Source organism: Myotis brandtii, unplaced genomic scaffold (assembly GCF_000412655.1).
Source record: "Myotis brandtii unplaced genomic scaffold, ASM41265v1 scaffold601, whole genome shotgun sequence".
Taxonomy (NCBI): Eukaryota; Metazoa; Chordata; class Mammalia; order Chiroptera; family Vespertilionidae; genus Myotis; species Myotis brandtii.
In genome coordinates this window covers 1967942-1977677 of record NW_005370276.1, presented here as the reverse complement: position 1 = coordinate 1977677, position 9736 = coordinate 1967942, and the positions used below count along the sequence as shown (strand labels likewise).

The 9736-nt window shown below is 57.1% G+C and overlaps 1 protein-coding gene across 2 annotated transcripts; it reads right to left on the bottom strand.

Annotated features, from left to right (window-relative positions):
- Positions 1 to 261: 261 nt before the first annotated feature.
- NR1H2 (nuclear receptor subfamily 1, group H, member 2) lies at positions 262 to 7679 on the bottom strand. 2 transcript variants are annotated; one of them, XM_005879554.2, is made up of 10 exons: positions 7556 to 7679; positions 7294 to 7427; positions 6414 to 6476; positions 6206 to 6337; positions 5613 to 5903; positions 5269 to 5531; positions 4899 to 5078; positions 3986 to 4085; positions 1145 to 1353; positions 262 to 827 (listed from the first exon to the last, which is right to left on the bottom strand). In XM_005879554.2, the coding sequence occupies exons 1-10, from the start codon at positions 7654 to 7656 to the stop codon at positions 681 to 683; spliced, it is 1620 nt and encodes a 539-aa protein (XP_005879616.1). In that variant the 5' UTR covers positions 7657 to 7679; the 3' UTR covers positions 262 to 680. The 2 variants fall into 2 exon arrangements, with proteins under 2 accessions (XP_005879616.1, XP_005879617.1); XM_005879555.2 differs by having other exon boundaries at positions 7538 to 7619.
- Positions 7680 to 9736: the final 2057 nt, after the last annotated feature.

Sequence of the window (9736 nt, the reverse complement as noted above, 5' to 3'; positions counted from 1 at the left end):
CAACCATAAAATTATTTTCGTTGCTACTTCATAACTGTAATGTTGCTACTGTGATGAATCGTAATGTAAATATCTGATATGCAGGATGGTCTTAGGCGACCCTTTCAGGGGTCGTTCGACCACCAAAGGGGTCGCGACCCACAGGTTGAGAACCGCTGGTCTAAAGGGCCAGTGTAGGGGAAGACCCTAGCGGCCCATCCGCAGCCCACCTCACACTCACTCTGACTCAGGGCAGGTTTCTATTCATATTTTATTTTCCCATTTTTTTGTGTGGTTTTTCTTTTAGTTTTTATTAAATAAAAGCAGAAGGAGAGGGGACCTGCGGTCTCTCAGGCTGTGGGAGAGCCGCGGGCCTCCCCTCCCTCTGTTCAAGGTGCACTGCGCAGTGGGCTTGAGTGTAAGCTGGGCGGGGAGAGCAGCTGGAAGTGCTTGGAGAGGTCAGAGGTCAGGGCCTGCGACCCATCCACACCTCCCAGGAAGACTCAGTGGGCAGGGAGGGAGCCTCCTGGACCCTGACTGGGGCTTATCCTGAGGGCTAAGGGCTGGCAGGGCCAGGGCCTGTGCTCCAAGACACAAGGTGGGCCCCCAGGCTCGGCTCCTAACCGCCCCCCCCCAGGAGGAAGGCGTGGCCACGTCCATTCGTTGGAAGGTGCAGGGCTGCGGGCAGGGTGGCTGGACCCTCACTCATGGACGTCCCAGATCTCAGACAGCAGAGGCGGCAGCTTCTTGTCCTGGAGCCGCAGGGCGAAGACCTGCTCGGAGTGCACGGAGCTGAGCGTGCGCAGGCTCACCAGCTTCATCAGCATGCGGGGGAAGCGCAGCTGGTCCTGCGGGCGACAGGAGGACGGTGGGCTCTGGCCAGCCCACCAGGAGGGCCCCCCTCCCCAGGCTGAGCCAGGAGAGCAGAGGCCAACGAGAGCATGGGGACCCCACCCCTGTGCTTGGACTAGGCGAGCTCCTGGGTGAGGGGACAGGGCCTGGGCACAGGCTCTGCTGAGAGGATATGGGCCAGAGCTCAGGGTGCTGCCAGGGGGGGCCCGGGAGGCAGACAAGCCAGGCTCAGACCAGGAGGCAGGACCCCGGCCCCAGCTGACCCCACGCGGGTCTGGACTTGCTGGGCCTCCCAGACCCCAGGAGCTGGTACCTGCGGCCTCTTGATGCGCGTGTAGGAGAGCAGTGCCTCCACGTAAGGCTGTTGCAGAGCCTCCACGCGGCTGGGCTCCTGCACGTTGGGCCGGTCGGCTGAGAAGATGTTGATGGCAATGAGGAGGGCGTACTCGGCGTCGTCCAGGCCCAGCCGCCGCATGGCCCGGGAGAACTCGAAGATGGGGTTGATGAACTCCACCTGCAGGCCTGCGGGGCGGGAGGCAGAGGCCCCCCCGATAAACACGCCGCCCGAAACCGGCCCCCACGCCCGGCCTGACACTGCCCAGCGGGATGAGGAAGACAGCGGCCATTCTCGTGTCCCCACTGCCTGGAGAGTGCCTGGCAACGGAGTAGCTGTGCCATAAACCTGCCCCGAGTGAGGGAACGAGGACCGAGAGCGGCCATTTAGGCAGCAATTGCTACGCCATCACCACCTTCACTTCTCCTGGGCTTCTCGGGACCTCTCCGCAGGAAAAGGAGAGTTGGAAGCCCAGGTCACAGTGTGTCACCCCCTGCAGTGGCTTCCACTGCTCTCAGTGGAACTCATTCCCAAGAGGGACTCATTCATTCATTCGTTCATTCGTTCATTCATTTGTCAAACTTCCTTGGGTTCCTACTACATGCCAGCAGAGAGAGCCATTTACAAGCCAAACTCCGTGCTCTGTGGAACTCACATGGGGGCTGAGGGGACAGATAACAGATACGTCGCCTCTCCAGCCTGTGAGGCGGCGGTGACGTCTAGAGATCAAGCGAATGCCGGGAAGGGTAAGGGGGCCGCTGAGAATCATGTCAGCATCTCGGACAAGGCGGTCGCCTGAGGGGGACGCTGTGGGAGGGCCTCAGTGGAGGGGGACCTTTGAGCAAGGACCGGAAGGAGGGGAGGGAGCGAGTTACGAGGAAGTGAGTGTTCCAGGTGGGGTACTACCATCTGTTCTGCCCGAGCCTGCGCCTGCATAGCTTTTTGGGCCACGAGACATTCAGTGTTAAAACTGGGAAGGCCCTGTGGGCGTGGCTCTGTTGGTTGTAACATCAACCCGGGGTTTGATCCCCGATCAGGGCGTGTAACGATGGATGTGTCTCTCTCCCTTTCTCTCTCAAATCAATAAAAACATATCCTCGGGTGAGGATTAAAAAAAAAAAAAAATTGCCGAAGCTGGTTTGGCTCAGTGGATAGAGTGTTGGCCTGTGGACTGAAGGGTCCCGGGTTCGATTCCGGTCAAGGGCATGTACCTGGGTTGCGGGCTCGATCCCCAGTAGGGGGCGTGCAGGAGGCGGCTGATCGATGATTCTCTCTCATCGCTGATGATCCTATCTCTCTCTCCCTCTCCTTTCCTCTTTGAAATCAATAAAAATATATTTTTTAAAAAATTGGGGGGAAAAAACCCAGAAAACACACACACACACACACACACACACACACGCACGCACGCACACACAAAACAGGGGGAAAAAATTGAGAAGGAAGCCAGGATAAGCTGGTATCCTAGTTCTGGGCAAAGGGACCAGCAAGTACAAAAGCTCTGAGGCGGGAGTACCTTTGATGATTCAAATAAGAAAGAGGAGACAGGAGGACAGGAGGAGAGTGAGTGAGGAGAGGGGGCAGGGGATGAGGAAGGAGGGAGCATGGAGTCAGACCCTGCAGGCCCGTGGTACACTTTCCTCCCAGGGAGACGGGAGCCACGGAGGGTTCAGAGCAGAGGGACACGAGCCGATAGGGTGTTAATACTGAGCAGGGGTGGAGGTGGGAGACCAGTGAAGGACCCCTGCCGTGGGCTAGGGAGACAACGGAGGCCTGGACTGTGGCAGTGGCAGAGGATGGGGGGGTGCGGGGAGTGGTGGGACCCCAACCTTTTCTCCAGCCTTATCTCTGCGCTCCAGCTGCCAAGGCTTCCTTGTAGTTCCTTAAAACTGCCCAGCTCTTCTCCACCTCAGGGCCTTTGCACATGCTGACACCCTGCCCAAAACACTCTCCCCCGCTGTGCCCTGCTGACAACCTCCTACTTAAAGGGTGACTGACTGTCCTGGGTGATGGGAGGGCCGCGCGTTCGAGGAAGGGAAGAGGGGGTGAGAGGCAGACACCGGGGAGTACAGACAGGTGCCCCCGGGAGAGCAGGACTTCCTGAGAAAGACCAGAGGCCGAGAGAGAGGCCTCTGCACGTGCGGTTCCCCGAGGACAATGCTACTCCCACCCCCCACCCCCCTTTCCCTAGGCGAGGCCTCTCAGCCCTCAGCTCGCCTGCACTTCCTCCACAAGCCCACGCCCCCAAGTTAAGTGCTCTGAGAGAGAGGGCAGGGACTGGGGTTGCCCTACATAGCTGCGTAGGCTGCACACTTCACAATGGACTGCGAGCCAGCCGCCCTCGGGTGGGACCGGGCTGTGGGTGGACAGAGTGTCTTTCGAGCCCCACCAAGATGCCTTCTGGGATAGCAGGGCCCTCTGTCTCCTGCTGCACTGCGTCCTAGTGGGCAGCGTCAACCATCAATACACATGCTCTTACCGCACTGGGTGGGGGGCACTCAACCCTCACCCCACTTTTTTTTCTTTTTACGATTTTTTTTACTGAGAGAAGAAGGAAGAGGGAGAAAGAGAGAAACATCCATGTGATGTTTCTGCACACCTCCTACTACCGGGGATCAAGGCTGCAACCTGGGCATGTGCCCGGATTGGGAACCGAACCGGCAACCTTTCGGTGCATGGGACGATGCCCGGTCCATTGAGCCACAGGCTCACCCCACTTTAGAGATGGAAAAACGGAGGCTCGGACAGGGACGAGGCAGCCGAGGTCTCCCAGGCAGGTCTCCCCACCCTGCCCCGACCCCCCCGCTGCTCTGGCCGTACCTGCGCGATGGAAGTCGTCCTTGCTGTAGGTGAAGTCCTTCAGGAAAGTGATGCACTCCGTCTCATGGTTGTAGCGTCTGGCCGTCTCCAGCAGCATGATCTGAGGGGGCAGCAGGGAGAGGGGCAGGCAGGGGCGTGAGGAGCCCCTGGGACCCCTTTGGCCACCAGTCCCTCCTCTCCTGCCCTGGAAGGGGGCCCGATCTCACCAGGATCATCCCTGGTCCCTCTGCCCCCCTCCCCTCACTCCCCCGTTCTCAGCCACAGCAGCCTGCAGTCAGCACGCTGGACGCCCCAAGCTCTCTCCCTCCTCGTTCCAGCTCACACAGGACACGCTCCCCGGTGGTCAGCAGGCGCAGGGGAGGGCTTTGTGTGTTTTGTTCACTGACATGTGCCCAGCACTTGGAATGGAGCCTGGCACACACTAGGCACTCAATCCTTATTTGTCACCATTGTTTTGGCTCAAATGTCATCAACTCCGAACAGCCTTTGTGGCATGTTCTCTCAAGTGTGTCCCGCCAGCCTCAGCTCATTTCCTTTCTCCCCTTCGCCCGTGGGAACCTCTGATGACCTTGTTTAGTATTTTGACATTCCTCCATAAGATATAGGCCCACAGCCGTAGCTGGTTTGGCTCAGTGGATAGAGCATCGGCTTGCGGACTGAAGGGTCCCGGGTTTGATTCCAGTCAAGGGGTTTTGGGCTGGATCCCCAGTGGGGGGCGTGCAGGAAGCAGCCAATCAATGATTCTCTCATCATTGATGTTTCTATCTCTCTCTCCCTCTCCCTTCCTCTCTGAAATCAATAAAAATATATTAAAAAAAAAAAGATATAGGCCCACAACGGCAAGGACTAGGGGGATCTTGCTTGTTCTAGGGCTTATCTCGCAGGCAGGAAGGAAGGGAGGGCCAGCTGTTACCTCAATGGTAGACGCCTTTAGGAGAGCGATCTGGTCCTCACGGCCCAGCTGCAGGAAGCCGGGCACCTGCTTGGCAAAGTCCACGATCTCCTGGACTGAGATGATGGCCAGCTCCGTGAAGTGGGCGAAACGCTGCTGGCGGGCATCGCGGGACTGGGGGTCTGCGCCCAGAGGCCAGGGCTGGGACATGGGAGTGGGGTGGGGGGGGAGTTATTCTCTGGACTCTTCCCAAGAACCCAAGGCCCGGGGGGCACCTTGAGGCAAAGCCTGCACCCCGGGAGCTCGTCCTCTCCAAGCCCCTGCCCTCCGGAGCCTCATCCCCTTCCCATGCCAGGCCCACGGCCCCTCAAGGCCGCACAAGGGGCAGTACCGTGACTTTGGGCTGGTCGGAGAAGGAGCGCTTGTTGCACTGCAGCTGGGCCGCCACCAACTGCTGGATCATCAGTTCCTGAGCAGCTGTTAACTGGACCCCCTCGCCTTCCCCGGAGCCCTGGCCACCCCCGTCGGACCCTCCAGGGGAGGCCCCAGGCCCAGAGGCTGAGCCGCTGCTGACACCGGGCGCCGAGGGTGACTGCTGCTGCTGCTGCTGCTTCCGAATCTTCTTCTTCCGGATCTGCTCCTCCGAGAGGACGCCTGTGGGGAGATGCAGGCCTCAGCGGAGGCCCCAGGGCTGGGCAGCGGCCAGGCTGGCACTGCTCCCTCGCGGGCACTCACACTGCTCCCTCATCCCGGCCTCCTTGCACTTGCGCAGCCGGCACTGCTGGCACTTGCGGCGCATGAAGGCGTCCATCTGGCAGGTTCCACCGCCCCGGCAGGCATAGCGCCCGGCCCCGCCTCGGACCACACTGCGCCGGAAGAAGCCCTTGCAGCCTTCGCAACTGAGCACGTTGTAGTGGAAGCCGGAGGCCTTGTCCCCGCACACGCGGCACAGCTCGTGGCCCAGCATCTTTGGGGCCGGGCCCTTCTTGCGCTTGCGCTCTGGCTCCTCTGCGGGGTCTGGGATGACTGGGGTGGGTGGACAGAAGCCGTGAGAGAGTCACAAAAACAAACCAGTCAGAGAGACAGGCCCGTGAGCGAGCAGAGGGAGTACGGAGGGTGACCCAGGGAGATGGCGATTCAGAGGGGCAGATGTGTATGTCAGTGAACCCCAAGAATGAATCAAATTGAGAGGTGTCCAGGAGGAGAAGAAAAAATATCAACAAGAAATCGGAGCCTCCTTGTCCTCATTTCTGATCTTTCTCTCTTCCTGGATCCCTCCCCCAGCCTCCCGTACCAACTCCCAACCGGTTCCTGGACCCCGTTCTCACCCACGCTGCAGGCTGAGCCGACCCCATCACTGCCTGGGACATCAGGGTCCGGGCCCCCAGGCCACGGCTCAGGACGCTCCTCCTTTACCACGGGTTTCGAAGAGGGGGCGCTGGGCTGAGGGGGGACATTTCCTGAGAGAGGGAAGCATAGTGAGTTTCTCCGGACAAGTGTGTGATGAAGCGCTGGGCTGGGAAGGGGCTCACTCACCAGGCAAGGGGGTATTCTGGGAACTCGAGGTCGGGGTGGACATGGTGGGGGTCACGGAGCAGCCTGCAAAACACAGGGGGACGGAGAGCCTTGTGGGCCAGGGAAGTTCAGCCACAGGTCTTGAGGGGGCACACCTTCCTTCCAAGGTTCCCAGATTCCTCCCTTAGGGCATACAGAACCCAACCCCAGCCCCCCAATTCTAACAGGGCCCGCCCCTTCTACTTCAGGACAGTCCCCAGCTTGGCCTCAAGCCACGTCCTCAGCTAGATCCCGCCCCCTGTAGGCCCCCCCCAACTCCAGGCTCTGCCCAGGTCCTGTCCCTTCTTACAACTAAGTTTCTTTCTTTTTTCTAAATGTGTTGCTTATATTTTATTGATTTTTTACAGAGAGGAAGGGAGAGGGATAGAGAGTTAAGAAACATCCAATGAGAGAGAAACAACAATCACCTGCCTCCTGAGAGAGAAACAACAATCAGCTGCCTCCTGCACACTCCCACTGGGTATGTGCCCCCAACCAAGGTACATGCCCTTGACCGGAATCGAACCTGGGACCCTTCAGTTCGCAGGCCGATGCTCTATCACTGAACAAACCGGTTAGGGCTCATCCCACCTATTCTTAACCATCCTACTCAGCCGAGGAAGAAAACCCACTCGCAGGCCGATGCTCTATCCACTGAACAAACCGGTTAGGGCTCATCCCACCTTTTCTTAACCATCCTACTCAGCGGAGGAAGAAAACCCATCTCTCATTCTACCCCCACCTCCTCCTATTATGCTCCGCCCCCATCCTTTCCACCTCCCAGGTTGCACCCTCACTCCTCCCATCAAGTGCCTGCCCATCACTTTGCCCCGCTCCCGCCCACCAGGCCCCGCCCCCACACCTCTCTCCAGGTCCCGCCCCTCTCCAAACACCAGTGGGGGGCGGGGCTCATGGCTGCGCGCGAGGGTCTCGTGGGCGGTCTCTCGCGGGGTCTCCTGCTCCTGTTGCCCTGGAAACAGCCGGGGGCGACGCGAGCTACGGAAAGGAGGGCGAGAAGGAGAGAAGGGCTGAGCAGAGAAGTGCGGGGAACTCCGGGAAGCCCCGGGCTTGGGGCGCTCCCCGCATCTCCCCACACTCGGATGCACCTGCGCCTGTCCCCTTACTCTGCTTCTCTTTCTCCTCTTCTGTGTCCCCTGTACGCCACCGCCGCTCCGGTCTTCTCAAAAGTAACTTCGCCACTTCTTCCGGCAACCCCACTGTGCATCACTTCCGGCAAGGGGAGGGGAGTCGGGGATGACGGACTTCCGGTCCGCCTAGAACTAGCCAAGTCAGTTGCCCCGCAGGGGAGTCGTGCACCCTTTGGAAGTTTACCCTCCGGGCAGGTCCACTAGAGGCAAAAGCGTTCCGGACTCATTCCGTCAGACGTGGCCAGTGCCAAACCAGCCCGCCTGGCGCCTAGTGTCTCTGGGCTCCCGGGAAAAGACTTACTCGGCATATATCTCCCCAACCAGAGCTCCTTTTCGCACAGGACTGAGTTCAAGCACGTTTGTCCCTTTTTGGTTGTTAGAAGTTTTCTCAATTTGGAGATGCTCTGATTATTAGTTTTAAATAAGTTAAATTACAAGGCTTGACCCAGAGCAAAAACATTTTTTAAATATCTTAGTGATAGGAAGAATTAAAATACCATAGCCTTCTCCTAGTAAAAAAGATACAACTAATAGCTTTTAAAGAAAACTCAGAATACTTGACCAGGTAAAAGATGGAAGTTGTTCCAAAGTCTTTTCCTCCCCATGATAACCAGCTCTATATTGAGCATGTATACATTTTGTAAAAATGGGAGTGTCTGACCCAGGATTTTTGTAGCTTGTTTAGTCCATCTGGCATGGCCTTGAAGCTGTGACGTTTTTCATCTGAGGATGTTACCATTAAAACGAGTGGTTAAACCCAGCTGGTGTGGCTCAGTGGTTGAACATGGACCTATGAACCAGGACAGGAGGTCAGGGTTCGAGTCCGGTCAGGCCACATGCCCAGATTCCTGGATGGATCCCTTGTGGGGGGCGTGCAGGAGGCAGCCAATCAATGATTCTCTCTGATTGATGTTTCTATCTCTCTTTCCCTCTCCCTTCCTCTCTAAAATCAATAATAAAAACTTTATTTTTTAAAAAACACACACAAAAGTGGTTAAGGTGGGCATCAGGGGGGACGGCTGGACCCATGTCTGCTTTCTCGCTGTGTCATGTTAAGCCAAGCTGATTACCCTCCTTGTGCCTCCGTTTCTTCATCTGTAAATTGGGAACAAGACCTCATTGCATGGTCATTATGATTACGTGAAGTAAAAAGCACGAACCAGGCCAGGCTCAAATCAGGAGCCCAGGATGTTGGAGCGATGTTTATTCTTGCGGATGTTAAAGTTGTGTTTAGCTTTTCACTATCAGAACAGTGCCAAGGGCTGAAATAGACTGGAGGTGAATTGCAACAGTTTTGGAGCAAGTCACGTTCCTCTCGGTCTCGGGGGAAATTCTTTGTATTTCTCTTTGAAGCAGGAGAGCAAGAAGCTAGGAACATTCCTTGGCAAGTGGAATGAGGAGACTGAGGCAGAGAGCTGAACCAACTGGCGGAACACTTTTACAGCCAGAGACAGCAGGTCGCCAGGGCCAAAGCCTTGGGTGCCTAGCAAAGGGAAAATCTGGTGCCGAACCTGGCCAGCAAGGTGGCCTTTCCTCCCCTGACATGTCCTTCATGTGGTTTTGACCCCCCCCCCCTCCCCGAGCTTTCCTCCACGGAGATACCAGCTCCAAGTCCCTGAAAAGCAAAAAGCAGCAATACCAGGCCAGCAACACCAGGACCAGCTAGATGACTCATCACCCCTGACACTGACCAATCAGTAGAGGCCGCGACCCTGAAACAATACACCTGGAGCCCTAGCTAGGTTGGCTCAGTGGATAGAGCATTGGCCTGAAGACTGAAGGGCCCCGGGTTCGATCCCGGTCAGGGGCACATGCCTGGGTTGTGGGCTCAATCCCCAGTGGCGGGTGTGCGGGAGGCAGCTGATCAATGATCCTCTCTCATCATTGGTGTTTTTTATCTCTTTCTCCCTCTCCATTCCTCTCTGAAATCAATAAAAAATAAATAAACATATATTTTAAAAAAACACACAATACAGATGGAAGATCTGATAATGTTCTGTTGCAACCCTTCCCTAAGACCTCTCCTAACTCCCAGTCTTTAAAACCCTCAAAACTAAGAACCCAGCCTGCACTTCCCCTCCAGGGAGCACACCAAGCCTTTCCCTTCCCCTCTTTCCCCCCCACAGGTGTGCATCTCCTAAATTTTAAAGCACCCCC

Coding starts and splice junctions, on each gene's coding strand:
- NR1H2 (XM_005879554.2), bottom strand. CDS start 7,656: ATGCACAGTGGGGTTGCCGGAAGAAGTGGCGAAGTTACTTTTGAGAAG. Junction 7,428..7,555: donor AGAGGAGAAAGAGAAGCAGA/GTAAGGGGACAG, acceptor TCCTTTCCGTAG/CTCGCGTCGCCCCCGGCTGT. Junction 828..1,144: donor CGCGCATCAAGAGGCCGCAG/GTACCAGCTCCT, acceptor TGTCGCCCGCAG/GACCAGCTGCGCTTCCCCCG.